Source organism: Pollachius pollachius, assembly GCF_949987615.1.
Source record: "Pollachius pollachius genome assembly, chromosome: 2".
NCBI lineage: Eukaryota > Metazoa > Chordata > Actinopteri > Gadiformes > Gadidae > Pollachius > Pollachius pollachius.
In genome coordinates, this window is record NC_136935.1 from 44,853,355 (window position 1) to 44,879,996 (window position 26,642).

General features: G+C 48.1%; 1 protein-coding gene across 1 annotated transcript; it reads right to left on the reverse strand.

Moving 5' to 3' along the window:
* On the reverse strand, positions 1–25,794 carry eml6 (EMAP like 6; the record flags this gene model as incomplete). Its single annotated transcript, XM_079729211.1, has 41 exons — positions 1–103; positions 472–572; positions 697–850; positions 1,255–1,358; positions 2,352–2,514; positions 2,752–2,924; positions 3,295–3,483; positions 3,890–4,004; positions 4,386–4,543; positions 4,845–5,053; positions 5,609–5,782; positions 7,762–7,860; positions 8,341–8,470; positions 8,872–8,950; positions 9,161–9,287; positions 11,387–11,588; positions 11,969–12,136; positions 12,671–12,759; positions 12,889–13,020; positions 13,489–13,641; positions 13,841–13,982; positions 14,478–14,605; positions 14,778–14,889; positions 16,554–16,759; positions 17,035–17,135; positions 18,305–18,398; positions 18,708–18,813; positions 18,965–19,151; positions 19,276–19,376; positions 19,650–19,756; positions 19,915–20,082; positions 20,758–20,964; positions 21,547–21,809; positions 22,436–22,573; positions 22,763–22,964; positions 23,511–23,646; positions 23,957–24,142; positions 24,414–24,482; positions 24,725–24,823; positions 25,267–25,426; positions 25,598–25,794. 41 exons carry the CDS (start codon positions 25,792–25,794, stop codon positions 79–81), a joined length of 5,853 nt encoding a protein of 1,950 aa, XP_079585337.1. The 3' UTR covers positions 1–78.
* Between the last annotated feature and the right edge of the window lie 848 nt (positions 25,795–26,642).

The window sequence follows — 26,642 nt, forward strand, 5'->3', positions numbered from 1 at the left end:
GCCGCTGCCGTCTATTGGCTGAGATGCTTGGGTCAGAGGTCAGGCAGCGACCAATACCCACAATCCTCCTCTGCGCCTTCACTGGCACCTCCACACAAATAAACTGGAACACACGCACACACAAAATGTTAGATTTTTAGAAAATATATTATGTTATTATTATTAATAATATATGAAATGATATATTATTATCTTTAAAGATAATATATATATATATATATATATATATATATATATATATATATATATATATATATATATATATATATATATATATACACACATATATAACAAATAAATATATATTATATATAAAAATATATATTATACATATGTATATATATAATATATAATAAGTATGTATTTAATATACTATAAAAGCATAGATGCTCTTTTAGGAGCTGAGTAGCTTGCTGATTGGATTCTTGTCAGCACTCAGCAGCTCCTGATAGGATGAGAGTGTGGACCCACCTACAGTCCCGCCCTCCAGCGCTGACCACATACTTGTCATCAGCAGAGAAACGCACATTAGTCACATGGGCTGAGTGTCCGAAATAACGCTTGTGTTTCACCTGGAGGGGAGAGAGGAGAGGGGAGAGAGGAGAGAGGAGAGAGGAGATGTTTGAATCATTTCTGGGTGGTGGTCTAGAACTTACTAACTACAGGAGTTTTTATTCAGGTTTATCAAGTTCTCACAAATTTCTCGGGACAGGGGAAGTCGAAGAGTTTGATGAGTCCGAAGTCATCGCCGGTCACCAGATTGAGACCAGCGTGGGAAACGCTGACGCAGTTAACATCCGCCTTCTCAGCATTCCTGGGCCAGATACCCAGAACCTCATCTCCCAGGACGCTGAGAGACAAAAAAAACAACAAATAAACAATGAAACCACAACCAAAATATAAACCACCAGACCAGACCTCCAAACATCCAAACCAGCCATCACATAATAATCACCTGAAAGGACTAAAGGTGACATATTATACTGCCAGGTGTGAGTGTGATTAGCCGTTACAAGCCGTTTTGAAACTCTGCCTCACAAGTGGGCATGTCCACCTAGATGTGTGCTGGATAGATCAGTCTACCAGCCTACCCAGTGGACTGGAGCAAACGTTGCTCATCTATCCAGCACACATCTAGGTAGACACGCCCACCCGTGATGTCAGAAGAGGCAGATTTTCAAAACGGCTTGTAAAGACTAACCAAACCGACACCTGGTGTTGTAATGTGTCACCTCAACAGCCAAGTGTTCCTACCTGGTCCAGGTGGCCCAGGTGATCCTTTCGACCACTGCTGGCTCCGTTTCCACCTTCCCAGAAGGCACCTGGTGCACCTGCCGCGTGTAGGTGCTGCTAGACACCTGCAAGGACACACATGAGGACATACGTGTGTTAGACTAACAGACAGTGTGAGGACACACATGAGGACATACGTGTGTTGGACTAACAGACAGTGTGAGGACACACATGAGGACATACGTGTGTTAGACTAACAGACAGTGTGAGGACACACATGAGGACATACGTGTGTTGGACTAACAGACAGTGTGAGGACACACATGAGGACATACGTGTGTTAGACTAACAGACAGTGTGAGGACACACATGAGGACATACGTGTGTTAGACTAACAGACAGTGTGAGGATGTGTGTTTATATTAACAGTCGTATGAGGAAGGTGTGAGGACGTGTGTTTATATAAACAGATGGCGTTAGGACCTGTGTTTATATTTACAGACGGTGTGAGGATGTGTGTTTATATTTACAGACGGTGTGAGGATGTGTGTTTATATTTACAGACGTGTGAGGACATGTGTTTATACTTACGGACGTGTGAGGATGTGTGCTTATATTTACAGAGGGTGTGAGGATGTGTGTTCATATTTACAGACGTGTGAGGACGTGTGTTTATATTTACGGACATGTGAGGATGTGTGTTTATATTTACAGACGTGTGAGGATGTGTGTTTATATTTATAGACAGTGTGAGTATGTGTGTTTATATTTACAGACAGTGTGAGGTGAGTGTTTATATTGACAGACAGGATGTGTGAGGATGTCTGTTTATATTTACAGAGGGTGTGAGGATGTGTGTTTATATTGACAGACAGGATGTGTGAGGATGTGTGTTTATATTTACACAGTGTGAGGATGTGTGTTTATATTTACAGAGGGTTTGAGGATGTGTGTTTATATTGACAGACATGATGTGTGAGGATGTGTGTTCATATTTACAGGATGTGTGAGGATGTGTGTTTATATTGACAGGATGTGTGAGGATGTGTGTTTATATTGACCGACAGGATGTGTGAGGATGTGGGTTCCAGTGATACTCTGTATAAACGTGGGGCTACCTGGATGTGTTTGCTGTCGGCAGAGAAGTCCATCTGCAGGATAAAGCCGGGTATGTCCTTGCAGTATCCGATGCGGTTGAGTGACGGGCCGAGAGTCAGGTCGTAGAAGTCCACAGAGCTCTCCATCGAGCCCACCGCCAGCAGACGGTTGTCTGGGCTGAACCTGAGAGGAACCGACACAACTATCAGAACCAACTCAACTAACAGAACCTGAAAAGAACCAACACACCTATCAGAACCAGAGAGGAACCGACACAACTAGCAGAACCTGAGAGGAACCAACACAACTATCAGAACCAACACACCTATCAGAACCTGAGAGGAACCAACACACCTATCAAAAAGTTAGTGAGGGTTAGTTAGTGGGGGTTAGTGTTGGGTTAGTTAGGGGCGTAAGTACCGTATGTCCTGGATGGAGGCGCTGCGGTCCCTCTTCTTGCCCCAGACGCTGAGGGAGCTGACCATCAGGAGGATGAACTCTCCGTTCTCCAGGCCGATGGACACCATCTCCCCGTTGGGACTGTAGCAGCAGCACTTGGCAGGGTGGCCCAAGCTTACCTTGTTGAGCAGCTTCTACATGATCCAAAATCAATACATAATCAATACATAGTCAATGCATAGTCAATGCATCTATCAATACATATATTAACACATCTATCAGGACATATTCAAGATATAGTCAATACATATATTATCACATATATCAATCCACAATCAATACATAATGAAGACATTCATCCATCTATCAATACATCAATTATTATATGAATAAATCTATCAAAACATCTATCATACTCAATCCATAGATGAATACATCCATCAATACATGTCCTGTCAGGTCATCAATACATATCTTCTCATGTCATCAAAACATATCTTCTCAGGTAATCAATACATCTCTCAGGAGGTCATCAATACATCCCATAATAGCTGGCCGTCCTACCCTGTCCGCCAGGTCCCAGAGGCGGATGGTTCCGTCGTCGCTGGCTGACAGGAAGACGTCCTTGTAAGGGTGTGTGCTGAGGCCCCAGATGGCCCCCTGGGTGTGGCCGTTGATCATGGTGTTGGACGCTGCATTCTTCTCCCCCACCTCGATGATCTCCCCGTCCTTAGTGCCCACCAGGATCTTCCCCTGGGGAGGCAGAGAGACAGGCAGAGAGACAGGCAGAGGGACAGTCAGAGGGACAGGCAGAGAGACAGGCAGAGGGACAGGCAGAGAGACAGGCAGAGAGACAGGCAGAGGGACAGGCAGAGAGACGAGTGAGAGCACTGATAGTAGTGATAAAGTAGTGATAGAGGAGTGATAGGGTGATGAAGAAGTAACAGGGGAAAAAAAGGAGCAGTAGAAGGCTGATATAGAGGTGATATAGGGGTGATAGAGGTGCGATATACAGACGATAGAGGATTGATAAGTGGTAAAGAAGTCATAAAGGGATAAAGGGATAGTGACAGAGAGGTGATTGATAGAGGGATAAAAGAGGGGTGATACAGGGTGATGGAGGGGGATCAGAGGAGTGAGAGGAGGCGTCAGCGTCTACCTTTCCTCTGCAGACTGAGCGGACGTTCTCTGTCGGCTGACCGGTCTCCAGCTGGAAGGCTCTGCAGCGCTTCATCTCCTGGTCCCACAGCTTCACCGCTCCGCCCTCCTTGGTCCTGACACACAAAACAATCATCGCACACACATGGTAAATGGACTGCATTTATATAGCGCTTTTATCCAAAGCGCTTTACAATATTTCCTTCATACATTCACCCATTCATGCACACATTCACCCAACGACGGCAGCAACAACCATGCAAGGGCGACAGACGCCCCGTCTGGGTGGGGCGTCTTGCTCAGGGGCACCTCGACAATCGAACTAGCACCCTTGCGGTTACCAGCTAACCCGCTCTACCTCCTGAGCTACTGCCGTCCACACATTGTACAAAGGATGAAGCTCTCACACACACACCACATACACACACACACGCAGGAAACCACGCAGCCCAACGCAGCTACACCATAACGAGGTGCGGGAGGGCGGAGGTACTGACGGTCTCTCCTTGCCCCCGGTGACGATGAGCCCGTCTCGCAGGGTGGTGTACATGGTGAAGACGGGGCCGCTGTGGGCCTTGGCCACCACCCTCACCAGGAAGTGCTCCCGCCACACGTAGACGTCGCCGTTGATGGCGCCGCTGAACGTCAGGTTGTTCTGAGGACGGAAGAGGAGGAGCCATGTCAGCCTGCTTACCTGAACCCCTGACCCCTGACCTCTGACCTCTGAACCTGAACGGAGCCAACCCATAGATTTGCACTACAGATGAAAAGAGTCCATTTTTTCCCTTTGCTAATACGAACAGAAAACACCTATGTAATGACAACACTACCTGCCTGCTACATACTGCTAATACCAAGAGGTAACGCGTACGCAATGATAACACTAGCTAGCTACATAGTGCTGGTCCAGAACCACCCTGATCTAGACCCCCCCGGCAGGGCCAGCTTGTACTCACCGCGCCAAAGGCCACCGACAGCATGGTCTGGACACGCCCCTCCTCCACAGAGCCAATCACACCCTTCTTGTACATGAGGGAGCCGCCCACCAGGGTCCAGAACTTGATGTGTTTGATGCCCACCGACACGAACTGAGTGTCTGAGTCTGGTCTGAACTCCACCACAAAGATCCGCTCACTGTGGCTCCCCCTGCTGGTCACCTTGGTACCTGACCCCACAGGATGCGTGTTACCGTTACCGTGAGTTAAGGGCGTGGAACAGGCGCGTATTACAGGCGTGTGTTACAGGTGTGTATTACAGGTGTTTATTACTGTGAATTACAGGTGTGTGTTTCATATATTTGTTACAGGTATGTTTGTGTTACAGGTTTTTATTAAAGGGGAGTGTTATAGGTGTATATTACAGAGGTGTGTTACAGGTATATATAACAGGGGTGTGTTACAGGCGTGTGTTACAGGTGTTTATTACTGTGTATTACAGGGGTTTATTTACAGGTGTGTGTTACAGGGGTGATTTAGACGTGTGTGTTACAGGGGTGATTTACAGGTGTGTGTTATAGGGGTGATTTACAGGTGTGTTTGTTACAGGGTGAGTAACAGGTGTGTTTGTTACAGGGTGATTAACAGGTTTGTTTGTTACAGGGTGAGTAACAGGTGTGTGTGTTACAGGGGTGATTAACAGGTTTGTTTGTTACAGGGGTGATTAACAGGTTTGTTTGTTACAGGGTGATTTACAGGTATGTGTGTGTGGTATAAGTTGGTACCTTCTTGCCATCTCCAGACGGTGATGGTATGCTCCGGCTCTACCCCCACAGAGAGCAGTAGTTTTCCCGTGGCGCTGAAGTTGACGTAGCTCACGCCTTTACCATGGCAACAGCGCAGAATGGACAGGGTCTGCTTGGTTCTCGCATCCCACACGTGGATGGATGGAGCTAGCCCTGGGAGGAGACAAAACACCATGGCAACCAGGAACCATGGCAACCAGGAAACATGGCAACCTTCCCTGGACGTGTTGGAAAAGGTTCTGGATCTAGAGGGAATGGGAGGGGAACATGAGGAGGAGGAGAAAACGAGGAGAACGAGGAGGTGGAGAAAACGAGGAGAACGAGGAGGTGGGGAAAACGAGGAGAAAGGAGGAGGAGGAGTAGGAGGAGAAGAGTTTCTGGTGTTCCACTGGGCCTAATACTCCTTCTACTGTGTTTGGCTCAAGTCCTATGGATGCAGACTCTCATCACAGATAAACATGGGGACGAGGTTCACTGTGGTAACCATGGAAACCATGCTGATTACTGACGATCCTCACCACCGACATCAGCCTCTACAGGCCGAAGGTAAACCACCAACCTCTGATGAAGTAATCTGATGATGTAATCTGATAAGTAGTCAAATGGAAGGGGGCATGTTCTTTTATCTGATAGGCATTCAGATGGAAGGGGGCGTGCTCTTCAATCTGATCGGTAGTCTGATGAAAGGGGGCGTGCTCTTCAATCTGATAGGTAGTCTGATGGAAGGGGGCGTGCTCTTCATTCTGATAGGTAGTCTGATGGAAGGGGGCGTGGTCTTACCTGGCAGATCACTCAGGTCACCTGGAGATGAGGCAGCGGCATCACATGACATGAGCAGTGAGAGAAATATACATGTAATGGTTTAACATGCATGTGATACGCATGGAGAAGAGTGGACTAGGCAAATCAAGAAACATGAATTAAAGCGTGAATGAAGAAGCAGTGCAGGGTTGAGATGTCAGAAATGGACTCGTTCAAGTGTTTGTAGCACATACAGATCACTTTCTAGCATGAACAGATCTGTTTCTAGCATATACAGATCAGTTTCTAGCATAAACAGATCTGATTCTAGCCCGTACAGATCAGTTTCTAGCCCGTACAGATCTGTTTCTAGGACGTAGGGATCCGTTTCTAGTACTTAGAAACTGGTTTCTAGCCAGAACAGATCCGTTTCTAGTACGTAGAGACTGGTTTCTAGCCTGAACAGGTCAGTTTGTAGTATGTAGAGACTGGTTTCTAGCTTGAACAGGTCAGTTTCTAGTATGTAGAGACTGGTTTCTAGCCTGAACAGGTCAGTTTCTAGTATGTAGAGACTGGTTTCTAGCCTGAACAGGTCAGTTTCTAGTATGTACAGACTGGTTTCTAGCCTGAACAGGTCAGTTTCTAGTATGTAGAGACTGGTTTCTAGCCTGAACAGGTCAGTTTCTAGTATGTAGAGACTGGTTTCTAGCCTGAACAGGTCAGTTTCTAGTATGTACAGACTGGTTTCTAGCCTGAACAGGTCAGTTTCTAGTATGTAGAGACTGGTTTCTAGCCTGAACAGGTCAGTTTCTAGTATGTAGAGACTGGTTTCTAGCCTGAACAGGTCAGTTTCTAGTATGTAGAGACTGGTTTCTAGCCTGAGCAGGTCAGTTTCTAGTGTGTAGAGACTGGTTTCTAGCCTGAACAGGTAAGTTTCTAGTACGTAGAGACTGGTTTCTAGCCTGAGCAGGTCAGTTTCTAGTGTGTAGAGACTGGTTTCTAGCCTAAGCAGGTCAGTTTCTAGTATGTAGAGACTTGTTTCTAGCCTGAGCAGGTCAGTTTCTAGTACGTAGAGACTGGTTTCTAGCCTGAACAGGTCAGTTTCTAGTACGTAGAGACTGGTTTCTAGCCTGAGCAGGTCAGTTTCTAGTGTGTAGAGACTGGTTTCTAGCCTAAGCAGGTCAGTTTCTAGTATGTAGAGACTTGTTTCTAGCCTGAGCAGGTCAGTTTCTAGTACGTAGAGACTGGTTTCTAGCCTGAACAGGTCAGTTTCTAGTACGTAGAGACTGGTTTCTAGCCTGAACAGGTCAGTTTCTAGTGTGTAGAGACTGGTTTCTGGCCTGAGCAGGTCCATGGGAGTGGGTTAAGAGAGGCGGAGGGTAGGGGTGTACCGATCTGTCCCGTGGCGATGACGTTTTGGTACTTGGGGTGCTGGTTGATGGTCAGACACAGGATGTCATCAGTGTGCTCCAGGTAGAAGCTCTGGACTCCTGTTGGGGAGAGAGGAGGGCTGGTGAGGAGGGTCTAGAGGAGGGCTGGTGAGGAGGGTCTAGAGGAGGGCTGGTGAGGAGGGTCTAGAGGAGGGCTGGTGAGGAGGGTCTAGAGGAGGGCTGGTGAGGAGGGTCTAGAGGAGGTCAGCTGAGGAGGGTCTAGTGGAGGTCAGGTGATGAGGGTCTAGAGGAGGTCTGGGGAGGAGGTTTGATGAAGAGGGTCCAGAGGAGGGTCTAGAGGAGGTTTGATGAAGAGGGTCTAGAGGAGGTCTGGGGAGGAGGGTCTAGAGGAGGTTTGATGAAGAGGGTAGTGAAGAGTGGGGGTAGTGAAGGGTGGGGGTAGTGAAGGGTGGGGGTACTGGAGGAGGTGGGTACTGAAGGGTGGGGGCACTTAACGGTGGTGCAGTGGAGGTCGAGGTACTGAAGGGTGGGGTAATAAAGGGTGGGGGTTCTTAACGGTGGGGCAGTGAAGGTACTGACCCGAGGAGAGGTTCTGGACGATGACGGTGGCGGCGGTGTGGAAGATGATGTCAGCCCCGTCGTTGAGGTAGTGAAGGTTGTTCCGGCAGTCAAAGCCCCTGTAGCCAAACACATGCTCCAGAACCAGCTCCTACACACACACACACAAACACACAACATCAGGCGGTTAGTACGAACTAATCCAGGCTATTTTTTCAAACTAAACCATGCGTTTAGTTCGAACTAAACCAGGCTATTTTTTCAAACTAAACCATGCGTTTAGTTCGACCTAAACCAGGCGGTTAGTTTGAACTAAACCAGGCGTTTAGTTCGACCTAAACCAGGCGGTTAGTTCGAACTAAACCAGGCGGTTAGTTCAAACTAAACCAGGCGGTTAGTTCAAACTAAACCATGCGTTTAGTTCGACCTAAACCAGGCGGTTAGTTCGAACTAAACCAGGCGGTTAGTTCAAACTAAACCAGGCGGTTAGTTCAAACTAAAACTCGGTTAGTTCAAACTAAACCAGGCGGTAAGCTGCTCGTTGAAACTCACCTCCACCACTTTCTTCTTCTTTGTCACGTTGTTCTTTAGAAGCTTTTCTGGAAGTGGAGCTGCCCTGCTGACAGGGGGTCTACACACACACACACACACACACACACACACGGACATACCGAAACAAACAAAGGCATACACACAACCCCCCCCACACACACACATGAACACACACACACATTAACAACATGGCACGAAGCCTGGTTAGGAAGTTAGGACGGTATCAGAGGAAGGGAGAAGGAAGGAAGAAGGGAAGAAGGAAGGAAGGAGGAAGCAGGAAGCAGGGTACCTGTCGTCCAGAGGAACATCTCTGTGCTGCAGGTGGGGTTTGGTTCCCGTCATGTTCCTTATGCTAGCGGAGAAGATCTTCGTGACGTAATCCAGGGACTTCTCCTGAGCTACATCACTGTCGTAGCCTAAAGACAACACAAACCTGCGTCACTGTCGGAGCCTAGAGAGAACATAACGCTATGTCACTGACGTAGCCTAGAGAGGACATAACATTACGCCACTGTCGTAGCCTAGAGAGGACATAACACTATGTCACTGTCGTAGCCTAGAGACAACACAAAGCAACATCACTGTTGGAGCCTAGAGAGGACATACTGTAACACTAAGTCACTGTCATAGCCTGGAGAGAACACAAAGCTAATATTGTTATAATTAGCAAGGCTGTATTGCAGACCTAGCCTAGGAAGACATATTAATGCTAATACTACTAGCTGGGATGTGCTGCAGACCTAGCCTACAGAGAACATATTAATGCCATTATGCATATAATGCATATTACTGCAGAACATCTAAAATATGCCAGCTTTAAGCCGTAAGCTCGATAGTATTGACAATCATCGACTTATTGCATTACCCAGTATCTTGTCTAAAGTACTGGAGGGAATACTGTTAACTGTTATCAGTTTGGGTTCAAAAGAAAGCATGGAACTGACCTGTGTATCTATCTTCTTAAAAAGATTATTTTCAGGTTCACACGCCTGAATTCATCTGAATTCCAATGTTTTATTGGCGGGTAAAAGGCACTTGATAGAATAAATCATGAACAACTGTTTGTAAAATTGCTAGATAGAGGTGCCCCTAAATTTTTTGTGAGGACTTTAGTGTTTTGGTATGCCCATCAAACGTTTCAGGTTAAATGGGACAATGTTGTATCTGCTCCGTTCTGTGTTAGTAACGGAGTGTGGCAAGGAGGAATTTTGTCTCCTATTTTATTTAATGTTTATATGGATGAATTATCGGATCAATTAAATAGGTTAAAAACGGTCTGTCTTGTGGGCAACACTACTGTTAATCATCTTGTGTATGCAGACGACCTGGTCCTGCTCTGTCCATATAGTGCTGGGCTGCAGCAGCTGCTGAAGGTGTGCTCTCATTATGGCCTTGATCATGACGTAAAGTATAACACTAAGGAAAGCCACATAATGATAGTTAGAAGCGCTGAGGTCAGGAAATCAACTTTTCCGACGTTTTATTTGTCTGACAGTCCTCCTGCTGTGTTTGAGGAAATTAAATACCTAGGTCATGTCATATCCGATGACTGGACGGATGACAAAGACCTCTACCGACAGCGCTGTAAAATGTATGCTCAAGCTAACATGGTTATAAGGACGTTTTCTATGTACTCTGACTCTCCCTGTTTAGAACCTACATCACACTGTTATATACTGCTCAATTTTGGTCTAACTATAAGAAAAAGAGTATGCATAGGCTCAAGGTAGCATACCATGATGCAATGAGGTTGCTGCTTCGTGTCCCTAGGTGGCATAGTGCCAGTCAATTGTTTGTGTCCACTAGAGTGCCGACCTGTGAGGCACTCTTAAGACAACTGATGTTTAGTTTTATGTGTCGCCTAGACAAGTCAGAGAACCACATAATTGAAGCCCTAGTCAGCCCTCTGAAAAGCTGCTATAGATTAACTTCTAGGTTAAGACGGCATTGGTGCAATAGCCTGTATATCCTATAGGGCCAGGCTAATATGCAAGTTTTATGTATTTTTGTAACTGTACTATTTATACTGTATGGTGTGTTATATGGACCTGTGTCTGAAATAAAGCTTTATTATTATATTATAATTATAATGCTAATGCTACTAGATGGGATGTGCTCCAGACCTAGCCAAGAGGGGACATATTGATGCTAATGCTACTAGCTAAGATGTGCTGCAGACCTAGCCTAGAGAGGACATATTAATGCTAATGCTACTAGCTGGGCTGGGCTGCAGACCTAGTCTAGAGAGGACATATTAATGCTAATGCTACTAGCTGGGCTGGGCTGCAGACCTAGTCTAGAGAGGACATATTAATGCTAATGCTACTAGCTGGGCTGTGCTGCAGACCTAGCCTAGAGTGGACATATTAATGCTAATGCTACTAGCTGGGCTGGGCTGCTGACCTAGCCTAGAGAGGAAATATTAATGCTAATGCTGCTAGCTGGGCTGGGCTGCAGACCTAGCCTAGAGAGGACATATTAATGCTAATGCTACTAGCTGGGCTGGGCTGCAGACCTCCGTCCTCCTCTGGGTCGTCGTCCGACTCCTCGCTGTCCACCGCCTTGCTCTCCTTGTGACCTGGCGCCTCCAGGGACCAGATCATCAGGGCCGTGTCGGCTCCGCCCACTGACAGCAGCAGGGCGTCGTCATTGGTCCACCGCACATTGGTCACGTTGGCGCTGTGGCCCACATACTTTTTAAACTTGGCAAACTGCCCCTGAGGTTAGAGGTCAAAGAGGGAGAGTTTTAACTCTGAATCTTAACGATCAGGGGCTTAAAATGTTTTAACTCACCAAAGACGGCTAACTAAAAGGTGTTACCCACCCCAGAGGCCTAGTTAAAGGTGTTACTCACCCCAGAGGGCTAGTTAAAGGTGTTACCTTACCCCGGAGGACTAGTTTAAGGTGTTACTCGACCTAGAGGACTAGTTAAATGTGTTACCCACCCCAGAGGGCTAGTTAAAGGTGTTAACTCACCCCGGAGGACTAGTTTAAGGGGTAACCCAACCCAGAGGGCTAGTTAAATGTGTTACCCGACCCAGAGGGCTAGTTAAAGGTGTTAACTCACCCCGGAGTGATAGTTTAAGGTGTTACTCACCCTAGAGGGGTAGCTGAAGAGCTTGATGAAGCCGAAGTCGTCCCCAGTAGCCAGCAGCTGGTGGTCTTTAGTGAGGCAGGAGGCGTTGACCAGACTGAGCGCCGGCCAGATGCCCTCGCAGGTCGGACCCAAGACGCTGGTCCAGGAGGCCCAGTCCACCTTCTCAAACTAAAGACATGCATACACGTTAGGGCAGGGCGGTAAACGCGACGCAGGTACTGGCCCGTGAGACGGGCGCTGGCCCCTAGACGTCCACTTTCAATCAGACGAGTGGTGCAGAAGAGGAGCGCCTTGTGGTTGGATGTCAACCAGCATCGTGAAACTGTATACGCTGCCTTTGGTTATTTATGGTGTTTAATATTTTAATTGTAGTTTTGGCTCAACTTATTTGTCCCAATGATTCATTGATCAACTTGTCTGGTGTGCAAAGCCTCTCAAATAAATTCCTATCAGTAATGAATGAGAAGTTTATGCTACTTTGCAGTTGCCTGGGCTGGATGTGTGTAGCAGCGGAATCGCAGAGCGGGTCAATTGGTATTGGTAAATGCATGAGTGTGTGTGTGTGTGTGTGTGTGTGTGTGTGTGTGTGTGTGTGTTTGTGTGTGTGAGCATGAGCGTGCCCGCATATGTGTGTGTGTGTGAGCATGAGCGTGCGTGTGTGTTCGTGCGTGTGTGTGTGAGTGCATGTGCGTGCGTACGTACCTCTGAAGTGTTGATGTTCTGTTTCCGACCCCGCGGTGCCTCAAAGAACAGCTGCTCCTTCGCTCCCGAGTTCACCTGCAGAAGTTTACCTGGAGGACACCATACATGACCTGTGACCTCACGCTGAGCAGGCCGGATATAGCCCTGTTTCTAGAGATATCAAACTAGTGTATAGGTGTGACCTCATGGCCCACGCGGCCTGTGATTGGTGGCCTCACCTCTGGCGTCCCAGTCGATGTGCGTGATGAAGCCCGAGGCACCCTTACAGATGCCCACCCTCTTGCTGCTCAGCACGTTGTAGATGTCCACGAACGAGTCGTGGGACGCCACCGCCAGGTACTTCCCCGAGTCTGGACACAGGCGGAGCCCCTTAGTCCGGATCTTAGTCCTGCACTTAGTTATAAACTTAGTCCTGCACTTAGTCCTGCACTTAGTCCTGCACTTAACCTGCACTTTAGTCCTACACTTAGCCTGCACTTTAGTCCTACACTTAATCCTACACTTATTCCTGCACTTAGTTATAAACTTCCCAGAGTCTGGACACAAGGACAGCCCCTTAGTCCTACACTTAATCCTGCACTTAGTAATATACTTAGTCCTACATTTAGTCCTACAATTTGTTAAATACTTAGGCCTATACTTAGTTATATACTTACTCCTAAACATAGTCCTACACTTAATTAAATACTTAGTCATACATTTCGATATATAGTTAGTCACACACTTAGTTATATACTTAGTCACACACTTATTTATATCCTTCAAACAGAGAGTGTTGTGCGTTAGACCGGAAGTGACGTGCATCCAACAGGAAGTACCTTGGGAGAAGCGGATGTCTGAGATGAGCTCCTTGCGGTGGTGGAAGGTGACCAGGTCCTCCAGCGTGTCCGCGTTCACCACCAGGAAGCTGCCGTCGTTCAGCCCCACGGCCAGGGCCTTCGCGTCAGGGGAGAACGCACAGCAGCGGCTCCCTGGAGGGAGGGAGAGAGAGAGAGAGAGAGAGAGAGAGAGAGAGAAGGAAAAATATGAGTGAATACTAAGATGCCAGACTGAGGAAGATAGGATGGAGGAGGGTTCTACCTCATAGAACCAGACTGAAGGAGGTAAGCTGGAGGAAGGTTCTACCTCTTAGAACCAGACTGAAGGAGGTAAGATAGAGGAGGGTTCTACCTTTCTTGAGTTTCCGCACGGCAACCATGCGGTGATTGGCTGACAGCTCCCAGATCCGCAGCGTTTTGTCGTCGCTCACCGTAGCAACCACAGGGAGCAGGGGGTGAGCTGCGAGCCCCCATACCTCGCCCTCCATGTGACCCTGAAGAAAACAAACACACCCCACTTCAGATCGCTGGTAATGTATCTGACTCTCTCAATAAAACAAACGCACCCTGTCTTCAGATCTCTGGTAATGTCTCTGACTCTCAATAAAACAAACACACCCTGTCTTCAGATCTCGGTAAATGTTTATCTTTTTTATTGGTTATCTAAGATCATCTTTCATCTATCACCCTCACCCTCAAAGGCCTACCTGAACCAGTAGGGTCATGGGCCTACCTGAACCAGTAGGGTCATAATCCTACCTGAACCAGTAGTCACAGGCCTACCTGAACCAGTAGTCACAGGCCTACCTGAACCAGTAGGGTCATGGGCCTACCTGAACCAGTAGGGTCATAATCCTACCTGAACCAGTAGGGTCACAGGCCTACCTGAACCAGTAGGGTCATAATCCTACCTGAACCAGTAGGGTCATGGGCCTACCTGAACCAGTAGGGTCATAATCCTACCTGAACCAGTTGGGTCATGGGCCTACCTGAACCAGTAGGGTCATGGGTCCACTCTTGTCTATCTCCAGGATCTCTCCATTTTTGGTGCCCACCAGGATGTGTCCGTGGCCCAGAGAGATAGCTCTGATGGACGGGTTGTCCTCCAGCAGCAGGCCTACCACACACACACACACACACACACATTATACACATGTCATCCTCCTACCACACAGTGTGTGTGTGTGTGTGTGTGTGTTTGTGTGTGTGTGTGTGTGTGTGTGTGTGTGTGTGTGTGTGTGTGTGTGTGTGTGTGTGTGTGTGTGTGCGTGTGTGTGTCTTAGGCCTACCTTTAGAGGCAGGCGACAGGGCCGCCCTCTTGATGGCGTAGCTCTTCAGACATCTGTCAAACATGTCGTCCCACAGCTCAACGACACCGTCACGACCCCCGGTCACGAAGCCCTGCACACAACCGTCATCCCAACCATGATGCTTGTCGCCATGGAGACTGGGGTGAGCTACAGTAATGCTGGTCACCGTGGAGGTCAGGGTGAGATACAATGATGCCGGTCACCGTGGAGACCGGGGTTAGATACAGTGATGCTGGTCACCATGGAGACCGGGTTGACCAGGAGCAGGGATGGGCAACTGGCGGCCCATCCTCACTCAGTCAGGCCCGCACATAATTTTTATTAAATAAAAAAATAAATAAAAAAAGAATCGAGTTACAGAAAACTCGGTTAAGAAAGAAGAGAAGCAGAGTATCTGTTCATAGAATTCAAAGGCAAACCCATGTGTCTAGTTTGTAGTGGTGCAACGGTTCACGGGTTACCCGTGAACCGTACGGATCAACCCCCACGGTTCGGGACGCAAGTGATCCGCGGATCGGCTGATAAAAAAAAAAGTTGTGCGTTCACGTGATCATCGCATGTTTAAAGGACAATTCCGGTATTTACAACACCATCAAGTAGCGTAGCGAAATAGTTTCTGTCATGTTTTATTTGGCGTTCCGTAAATCCCGTTGAAACGGAAACCGGAAGCGGAAATGTTTATGTTTGGTTGTAGACTTTCGCTTGGTTCTCCGTATCAACAGTAGGGCTAGAACCGAGCGAAAAGACTACAACCAACCCCCCTTGCAATGAGCAATGAGTCTTCCAACAGAAATCAACGGATTTACAAAATGCCAAATAAAATACGACAGAAACTGTATTTCGCTACCATACTTGATGAAAAAAAAGATGAGGATGTCTGCATTGCCTGGGGAGAGTGTAGACTCTAAACTCTCCTCAGGCAATGCAGACATCCTGAATTTAATTCAGGATTATTTACTATCGATGTTAATAAGAAGAAGGAATAATGCCTTAGGTTGCAATTATTTTAAATATTGACTATGTTTAAAGGAAATAGGATTATTGTCTAATTTTTCACTTTATTTAGTTTTTACACATTTGAAGAATTATTTAAAGTCACATTTGTCTTATCTTTTTTATTGTTGTTGATCCGAAAATGATCCGACCCGTGACTCAAAAACCGTGACACGATCCGAACCGTGAGTTTTGTGATCCGTTGCACCCCTACTAGTTTGCTTAGAAACGATATCAGTCATGAAAGATTTCCACTTAAGTCGCCACTACAACTACTACAACTGCCCTGAAGTGAATATCATGCTTGTTGGGTTTGAGTTCATTGAGTTGTTGCACTTAAGATTGGGCCAATGTTTTTCAGTTTTGTGACATCATTGAATGATGATGTATGTGAGCCCTTTGCACTGATAAAAATACTAACCAATCATGTGGCTGTTTGAGCATGGAAAACATGAAATGAATGTATGTTGGTTCAATTAACATACCGTACATAGGTTATGAATCTGGAAGATTTTGTAGGTAGTGGCCATCCCCAAAATGCACCAGAATACAGGAAATCATATCCAACAAATTCAAAAATTTGTAGCTTCTCTCAGTTCACGTTTAGTTGAAGTGCACAGTCACCTGGCCCTCTGATGGGGATGATGAAAAATTGTGGCCCTCTTTATCATGAAAGTTGCCCGTCCCTGACCTAGAGTGATGCTGGTCACCTTGGAGACCCGGGTGAGCTACAGTGATGCTGGTCACCGTGGAGACGGGTACCTTGTCCAGGGAGCACATGGCGAAGACGGGTCCGTCGTGGGCCTTGATGGTCTTCACCAGGCTGGTGTCGCGCCAGATGTACACGTCCCCGCTGGTGGCGCCCGAGAACACCAGGTCCTCCGAGCGCCCGTAGCACGCCGACATCATCGTCTCCTGCTTCCCGCCCTGGCTCCCAAGGATGCCCCGGCGGAACGTCAGACCCCCCCCTGAGAGACACACACGCATGCATGTGCACACGCACACACACACACACACACGCACACACATACACACACAGGAGGAGGTGAGGACGAGGAGTTGAGAGAGGGGAGGATGGAGGAGTTAAGAGAGGGGAGGTGGAGGAGGTGAGAGAGGAGAGGTGGAGGAGGGGAGGTGGAGGAGGTAGAGGAGTTGAGAGAGGTGAGTTGGAGGAGGCGAGGTGGAGGAGGTGAGGTGGAGGAGGAGGGGAGGTGGAGGAGGTGAGGTGGAGGAGGAGGGCTACCTGAGTGCTGCCAGAACTTGATGTGCTTCATGCCCACAGTGAGGAGTTTATCCATGCGGAACGGGTTGCTCTTCACAACAAAGATCTTGTCCTTGTGTCCCCTGCAGACAAAAGCCTCGTTAGCGCCTCATTACTACATCACACTCTGCTGTAACTACTACAACTGTTACTACAACATCTACACTATGCTGTCACTGCTATATCTGTTACTACAACATCTACACTCTGCTGTCACTACTATATCTGTTACTACAACATCTACACTCTGCTGTTACTGCTATATCTGTTACTACAACATCTACACTCTGCTGTTACTGCTATATCTGTTACTACAACATCTACACTCTGCTGTCACTACTATATCTGTTACTACAACATCTACACTCTGCTGTTACTGCTATATCTACACTCTGCTGTTACTACTATATCTGTTACTACAACATCTACACTCTGCTGTTACTACAACATCTACACTCTGCTGTCACTACTATATCTGTTACTACAACATCTACACTCTGCTGTTACTGCTATATCTACACTCTGCTGTTACTACTATATCTGTCACTACAACATCTACACTCTGCTGTCACTACTACAACTGTTACTACAACATCTACACTCTGCTGTAACTGCTATATCTGTTACTACAACATCTACACTCTACTGTCACTACTATATCTGTTACTACAACATCTACACTCTGCTGTCACTACTATATCTGTTACTACAACATCTACACTCTGCTGTTACTACTATATCTACACTCTGCTGTTACTACTATATCTACACTCTGATGTTACTACTATATCTACACTCTGCTGTCACTACTATATCTGTTACTACAACATCTACACTCTGCTGTCACTACTATATCTGTTACTACAACATCTACACTCTGCTGTTACTACTATATCTACACTCTGCTGTTACTACTATATCTACACTCTGCTGTTACTACTATATCTACACTCTGCTGTTACTACTATATCTACACTCTGCTGTTACTGCTACATCTGTTACTACTACAGCTACACTCTGCTGTTACAACTACATCTGTTACTACTACATCTACACTCTGCTGTTACTGCTACATCTGTTACTACTACATCTACAGTCTGCTGTTACTGCTACATCTACAGTCTGCTGTTACTGCTTCATCTTCTACTACTATATCTACATTCTGCTGTTACTGCTACATCTACATTCTACACTGTCGTAATTACTTTCCTAGTCTAAATGTTGGGGGGTCCTATATGTTGGGGCATTGTACCTGGCTTTGGCCAAACGTTCTCCTTTCTTCCAGTCCCAGACCACGATGGAGTGGTCTTCATCGATGCCCACCGACACCAAAGTCTTCCCATCCACTGACCAGTGGGAAGTGGTCGTTACATAGACAGGAAGTAGTCAGCACATAGATTTGAAGCTGTCGCCACACAGACAGGATTCAGTGTGTGTGTGTGTGTGTGTGAGTGAGTGAGTGAGTGAGTGAGTGAGTGAGTGAGTGAGTGAGTGAGTGAGTGAGTGAGTGAGTGAGTGAGTGAGTGAGTGAGTGAGTGAGTGAGTGAGTGAGTGAGTGAGTGAGTGAGTGAGTGTGTGTGTGTGTGTGTGTGTGTGTGTGTGTGTGTGTGTGTGTGTGTGTGTGTGTGTGTGTGTGTGTGTGTGTGTGTGTGTACCTGTGAACTCCAGGGCACACACTCCTCTGCTGTGATGTCCCTTCAGCAGAGAGAGACACTTCAGAGTCTGGATGTCCCACACATGGATGGCTGGGTCCCGTCCCACCTGACACACACAAATATAAACACATGTACACACATAATTAAGAAACACTTGTACACAAAAGTGCTGTGTGTGTGTGTGTGTGTGTGTGTGTGTGTGTGTGTGTGTGTGTGTGTTTGTGTGTGTGTGTGTGTGTGTGCGTGCGTGTGTGTACCTGTCCTGTAGCAGCGTAGTCTTTGAGGGGGTGCACAGTGAGACTGATGATGTCATCATCGTGCGCCAGGTAGAAGCGCTGGCTGTGCAGCTGGCGGTTGTAGACCACGCCCACCGCGGCCACGTGGTACACCACCTCCCCACCCTGGCTGTACCACAGGTTGTTCCTGCAGTCACAGCCCCGATACCTGCACCAGCACAACCACAAGAACCATCAGTCACAGCAGAACCACAACCATCACAGGCCCACCCACCCAGCCCGAGAGAGAGTGACAGAGAGAGAGACGGAGAGTATGGTTGCCATGCCGTTACCCGTGTACGAACTGCAGCCGTAGCCCCGCCTCCGGAGCTTTCTGCCGCTTCAGGGAGCCAATCAGCTTCTTCCGGAGCTGAGGGAGATCTTCCTTGTACACCTAGAGAGACAGGAAGAGAGCTGGTTTAAGGTGGAGGGAAAGCTGGAGGTGGAGGTAGAAGTGGAGGAGGAGGAGGAGGAGGAGGAGGAGGAGGAGGCGGAGGAGGAGAGGGGTAGAGGAGGAGGAGCTGGATTGAGGTTGGAGGAGGAGGAAGAGGCAGAGAAGGGGGGTGGGGGGGGTGAAGGATGAAGGTTGTGTAGGTGGAGGTGTCTGGTTCCAGGGCTGGCGTGTTAGCCCCAGTCGCAGCTGGCCGTCCGTGGTATCCATGGTTACCTGGCGATCGTAGTTGGTCTGAGCTTCCTGTTCGATGTCTGAGTCAAGTTCTGGAACGTCGGAAACATCAGAGTCCGACTCTCCGCTGTTAGAGTCAGCGTATCCCTCTGGAGACGCAACACACACGGACAGGAGCTGTAACATTTGCGCGCGTGCGTGCCTGTTTGTGTGCGTTTCCATGTGTCTGTGTTTTTGTTGTGTATGCGTGCTTGCATTTGTATGTGTGTGTGTGTGCATGCGTGTGCGTGCGTGTGCGTGCGTGTACCCTGCAGCAGGGGCTCCAGCACCCCGTTCATCACCCCCTCGGGGAGGAAGCGCCACTGGAACACGGCGTGGTCCGCCCCACCGGTGCTCACCACCCACTGCAGGTCGCTGGACCACCGCACGTTGGTCACGTGGGCCGAGTGGCCGATGTACTTCTTGAACTTAGCAGCTGGAGACGATTCAGCTCATTATCATCAGCGTTGTTATCACATTATTATCCAGTTCATTATCATCAGCGTTGTTATCACATTATTATCCAGTTCATTATCATCAGCGTTGTTATCACATTATTATCCAGTTCATTATCATCAGCGTTGTTCTCACATTATTATCCAGTTCATTATCATCAGCGCTGTTATCACATTATTATCCAGTTCATTATCATCAGCGTTGTTATCACATTATTATCCAGTTCATTATCATCAGCGCTGTTATCACAAGATCATTATCATCATGGTTATTATCATCCAGTTCATTATCGTCATAGTTACCATCTTTAGCTCATAATCATCATGGTTATTATCATTCAGCTCATCAACATAACTCTCTTGCAGCTCATTATCATCATAAGAATTAACATGAGATCATTATCATAGTTATTATCAGTCAGCTCATTATCAACATAGTTATCATGCAGCTCATTATCATCATAGTTATTATGAGCTCATTATCATGATAAGCATTATCATTAGCTCATTATCATTGTTATTTTCAGTAGTTCTTTACCATCATAGTTATCATTCAGCTCATTATATTCACAGTTATTATCATTCAGCGCGTTACTATCAAAGGTTATTATTAAAAAGCTTGTTATCATACGGCTCATTATCAAACGGTGTCTGACCTTTCTTGAGGCAAGGGAAGCGGAACAGTTTGACCAGCCCCAGGTCGTCCCCGGTAACCAGCACGGCGCTGCTGAAGTTAGCGTCCACAGAGTTGACCTCGCTAGAGCTGGAGTATTTAGGCCAGATCCCGTTAACCTCTGCTCCTATCACTCCGGTCCAGGTCATCCAGTGGATCCCTTTCGCCTCCTCCTTGGAAAGCAGCTTCCCTGCTGGGAGACATTAAACCACACTGGGTCATAAACCAGGTCCTGAACCAACACCCAAACAGGTCTTAGACCTGGTCAGACCATACAGGGCCATAAACCAGGTCCTGAACCAACATCTAAACTAGGTCCTAAACCTGGTCAGACCACACAGGGTCATAAACCAGGCCCTGAACCAACACCTAAACCAGGTCATAAACATTGTCAGACAACACAGGGTCCTAAACCAGGAACTACACCAATTCCTGAACCAGGTCTTAAACCCGATTAGACCACACAGGGTCCTAAACCAGGTCCTAAACCAGATCAAACCACACTGGGTCCTAAACCAGGTCCTAAACCAGATCAAACCACACCGGGTCCTAAACCAGGTCCTAAACCAGATCAAACCACAACAGTTCCCCTGGCATGGAGGCGGTTACCACGGTAACCCGGCACCATGCGGCACCACAGTTCCCTGTCACGGAGGCGGTTACCACGGTAACCCGGCACCATGCGGCACCAGTTTCCTGTCACGGAGGCGGTTACCACGGTTACCCGGCAACATGCGGCACCACAGTTCCCTGTCACGGAGGCGGTTACCACGGTTACCTGGCATGCGGTAGAAGAGGCGCTCGCCGGCGCCGTCGTTGGACTGCAGGAAGCGGCTGTCCACGGACCAGTCCAGGTGGGTGATGAAGGAGGAGGAGCGGCTGCACTCGCCCACCTTCTTGTAGCGCTGGCCCACGGCGTACAGGTCCACCGGGCCGTCGTTGGAGCCCACCGCCAGGTAGGAGCCGTCCGGGGAGAACTTCAGCTCGTGGATGGCCTCCTTCCGGTCCTTGATGTGCACCACCTCTGTCATGTCCCTGCAGGGGTCAGAGGTCAACTAGAGCCACTTTCCTTGGAGACGCAGTGGGACAGCTCACATCCAGCTGTAGGTGGTTTCTTACCAGACTCGTAGGTGCACCATAATCCTAGTATAATATGTAGAATTATGTGGTTCTGATAGCTTAAAGCTAGGTTATATTGGTTATGGTAGCTTAAGGCTGGGTTATCCTGGTTCTGTTAGCCTAAGGCTGGGTTCTCTGGGTTCCGTTAGCTTAAGGCTGGGTTATCCTGGTTCTGAAAGCTTAAAGCTGGGTTATTTTGGTTATGGCAGCTAAAGGCTGGGTTCTCTTGGTTCTGATAGCTCAAGGCTGGGTTCTCCTGGTTCTGTTAGCTTAAGGCTGGGTTATCTTGGTTCTGCTAGCTCAAGGTTGGGTTCTCCTGGTTCTGCTAGCTTAAGGCTGGGTTATCCTGGTTCTGGTAGTTTAAGACTGGTTTATTTTGGTTATGGTAGCTAAAGGCTGGGTTCTCCTGGTTCTGTTGGCTTAAGGCTGGGTTATCTTGGTTCTGCTAGCTTAAGGCTGGGTTATCCTGGTTCTGGTAGCTTAAGGCTGGGTTCTATTGGTTCTGATAGCCTAAGGCTGGGTTCTCGGGGTTCTGGTCTTACCGGACCCGTAGGACGGTGAAGGAACCGTCCTTCATGCCGAGGGCCAGCTGGGAGCCGTCGTTGTTGAAGGCCACGCTGCGGACCGCCTCCTCCATGTTGCAGCGAGCGAGCAGCGTGTGGTCCGACAGACTCCACAGTCTGCAGGGAGAAGCATGGTGAGACCCCTATCCCTACACCGGACCTCTACCCCTGACCTCCTGACCTCTACCCCTGACCTCCTGACCTCTACCCCTGACATCCTGACCTCTAAACCTGGCCTCCTGACTTCTAAACCTGGCCTCCCCTACACCGGGTGTAGCTGTGATACAGGGCAGAGTGTCTTCTTACCGGACCGAGCGGTCGTCACTGCCCGTCACTGCCACTGCCTGTTTGGGGTGGAGGTCAAGCGCCCAGAGCTCCCCGTCACTGTGTCCCTGCATCAGCAGAACCGGCTTGTCCCGCTCCCGCACCATCACCTCAAAGATCTCACTGTCCTGGGTCCCCGCCAGCACCCGGTCCGCCCGCCAGCACACGCTGCGGATGGACAGACCTGCGGACGCATGGACCAGATAGCACTGGAGCTCACAATACAACACTGGAGCTAACAGTCGAGCTTGAACCCGGAGCTAACAGTACAACGTTAGAGCCAACAGTAGAGAAAGCACTGGAGCTCATAGTACAACACTGGAGCTAACAGTAGAACTAGCACTGGAGCTCATAGTACAACACTGGAGCTAACAGTAGAACTAGCACTGGAGCTCATAGTACAACACTGAAGCTAACAGTAGAACTAGCACTGGAGCTCATAGTACAACACTGGAGAAAACAATAGAGCTAGCACTGGAGCAAACAGCACAACTCAAGTTAACAGTAGAGACAGCACTGAAGCTAACAGTAAAGCTAAAGCTAGCAATAGAGCACTGAAGTCCACGGTACAACAATAGAGCTAACAGTAGAGACCGAAACAGAGACGGATATGATCCTATATAACTTTGAAGCCCTGCTCACTATCTTTACGATGGCTTTATATTTATACATATTTTATAATTGACATGTTACATATGATATACTGTGATAGTTACATGATCGTATATACCTTTATAGCCCTGCTCAGCCTCCCTCAGGTCTATCTTGGTGATGGGTTTGAAGTCCAGGTCCCAGAGTCGGACACACCCGTCCCTCCCTCCTGTAGCAAAGCCCTCCTCACACACATGCATGCTGAAGATCCCTGCCTACACACACGCACGCACGCACGCACACATAGCACACGCACACACACACAGGCACGCACACACAAACGCACGTTGAAATGTTTCCATATACTCCTGGAAGCTACACTATCAATGTTGTATATACAGGCTGTATGTATATATATTTATGTGCGTATACATGTTTATATATATGTATGTGTGTATATATATTTCTGTGTATATATGTGTATATATTTATATATATATATATATATATATATATATATATATATATATATATGTGTTTGTATGTATATGTATATATTGATGGTATATGTGTGGATATAAGTACCCCGTGAGCAGCCTGGACGGTGCGCGTCAGGTTGAGGCCCTTCCACACGTACACATCTCCGTTCAGCGCTCCGGAGAAGGTGAGCTCCTCCTTGGCCGTGGCCAGACACAGGATGGTCTGCAGGTCTCCGGTCTTCCCAAACATCCCCCGCTTGGGCGTCAGAGCGTTCCCACACAGGGTCCAGAACTACAGGGAGGGACCAGCAGCCAGAGTCAGGACTTAACCCACACAGGATCCAGAACAACAGAGAACAGCACCCAGAGTCAGGACTTAACCCACACAGGATCCAGAAGAACAGAGAACAGCACCCAGAGTCAGGACTTAACCCACACAGGATCCAGAAGAACAGAGAACAGCACCCAGAGTCAGGACTTAACCCACACAGGATCCAGAACAACAGAGAACAGCACCCAGAGTCAGGACTTAACGTGTGTTGGCTGAGGGGCGTGGCACTAACCTTGATATGTTTCACTCCACAAGTGACCAGTCTGCTGGTCTGGTAGGGATCCCAGGAGATATCGAAAATCTGCCACACAGAACCCAACACACAGAAACAGTTCATACCAGTTAAAATCTTTAAAACCATTTAGAACCAGTAAAACAAGTAAGAACCATTTAGAACCAGTTTGAACCGTTAAAACCAGTTAGAACTATTATAACCACATATAACCCGTTAGAAGAGGTGAGTACACTCAGTATAAACTCCAGAACCTTTTGGCAAGGCGTTTCCTAACTACTCATATGTCAAGCAGTGGTGGAGGTGGTTACCCGGTCCGAGTGTCCGGTGGCGGTGGCCAGGACTCGTCCTCTTCTCCAGTCCCAGACACACAGCGTGTTCTTGGCATCCAGACCCACCGACGCCAGCCGCTGCACACACACAGAACACTGACCAATCAGAAACCAGACCATCACACTGACCAATCACAAACCAGACCAACGCACTCTGACCAATCACAAACCAGACCAACACACTCTGACCAATCACAAACCAGACCAACACACTCTGACCAATCAGAACCCAGACCAACACACACTGACCAATCACAAACCAGACCAACACACTCTGACCAATCACAAACCAGACCAACACACGCTGACCAATCACGAACCAGACCAACACACGCTGACCAATCACGAACCAGACCAACACACACTGACCAAACACAAACCAGATCATTACAGACATCATTCCAAAGGTGCACTGCGAACACAGCACACACTTGTAAGCATCCATTCACAAAACCATGACAACCAGTGGTCTCACGGGTACACAGTGGGCTGTGGCCAGGCCTGGCAGTCATATGACAGACCTGTCCGTCGGAGTCGAAGGCGAGGCCCGCCACGCCGTGCGTGTGAACGTCTCGCAGGATGGAAACGGTCTGCATGGAGTAGCTGTCCCAGATGCAGATGTAGGGGTCTTTCCCCACCTGGCCTGTGGCCACCTGCACCTTGTCTGGATGGATGGCAAGACTGGACACAAACACACACACACACACACACACACACACACAAACACACACACACACACACACAGACACACACACAATCACTCAATTAAATCTGACCCCAACATAAAACAACCCAGTCCCGTGTAACCTCTCCAAAGCACGAGACCAGCTGGTCCGTTGTAGTGAGACTCACCTGATGATGTCATCGTTGTGACCAAGGTAGAACTTCTGCGTGTGCTCGCGGCTGTTGTAGACCACGCCCACCCCGGCAACGAAGTACACGAGCTCCTTCCCCGCCGTGTAATACAGGTTGTTCCGGCACTGGTGTCCACGGTACCCGTGCACCCACTCCAGCCTCAACTGGCACCGCGGGGCCGTCTTGTCGCTCATAGCGACGACCACCCACCGAAACCCACCTAGCAGTCACCACCACCACCTCCACAACACACCAGCCAGAGAGCAGAGGGACCACCACCTCCACAACACAAAACCCAGGGAGCAAAGCGGCTCATGTGGACCACAGACTGACTGCTGCGGTCTATCAGAGCTCACTAGCAATCAGTGTTCATGTTGTCAACCAACAGGCGACCAGGCCGAGGCAAATCTGGCTTTGGTTTACCGTGTTGGTAATGTACCAAGACTAGTTCATGTGAATAGGGCTGGGTTTAGGTTCCGAATAGCACTCGGCTTTTCAAACGGCACATTTTAATCCCAGATGGTCGAGCGTTAGTCCTTCATGGACTACAGGGCTTCGCTGAGATAGCTGACAACAAGATCTCTGATGTCCTCATTGTCGTCGATCATCAAGTCGTTGATTTACTTCCAGCATTACAGGTGAAATCAGGAGACTCCAACGCCGAACTATCTCTGCATCTCTATATCTCTGTATTGCTGTATTCTGTATCTATGTCAATCTGCATCCACAAACCAAACTCCGGGCGTATTTAGGGCTCATTCTGTTAAATTGTAATGGGCGGCGAAGGACGCAAAATAGGCGATAAGAGCAAAAAAGATTCACAGACGTCAAGAAAGAAGGCAGATGGTAGGAGATAAATGGTAAAAAAGGAGAGAAAAGATTTAACGTCCGTTTCTTCTCCCGGATAATATCCTCCTGTCAAGCTGCTCGTCTGGTCGGAGCGTAAACTCTTCCAGAATCCCGGATCCACTTCGCTCCCTGCGCTACGTAGCCTTCGTGGTTAACGCCGCGATTGCAATGCATGCTGGGATTTGTACTTTTT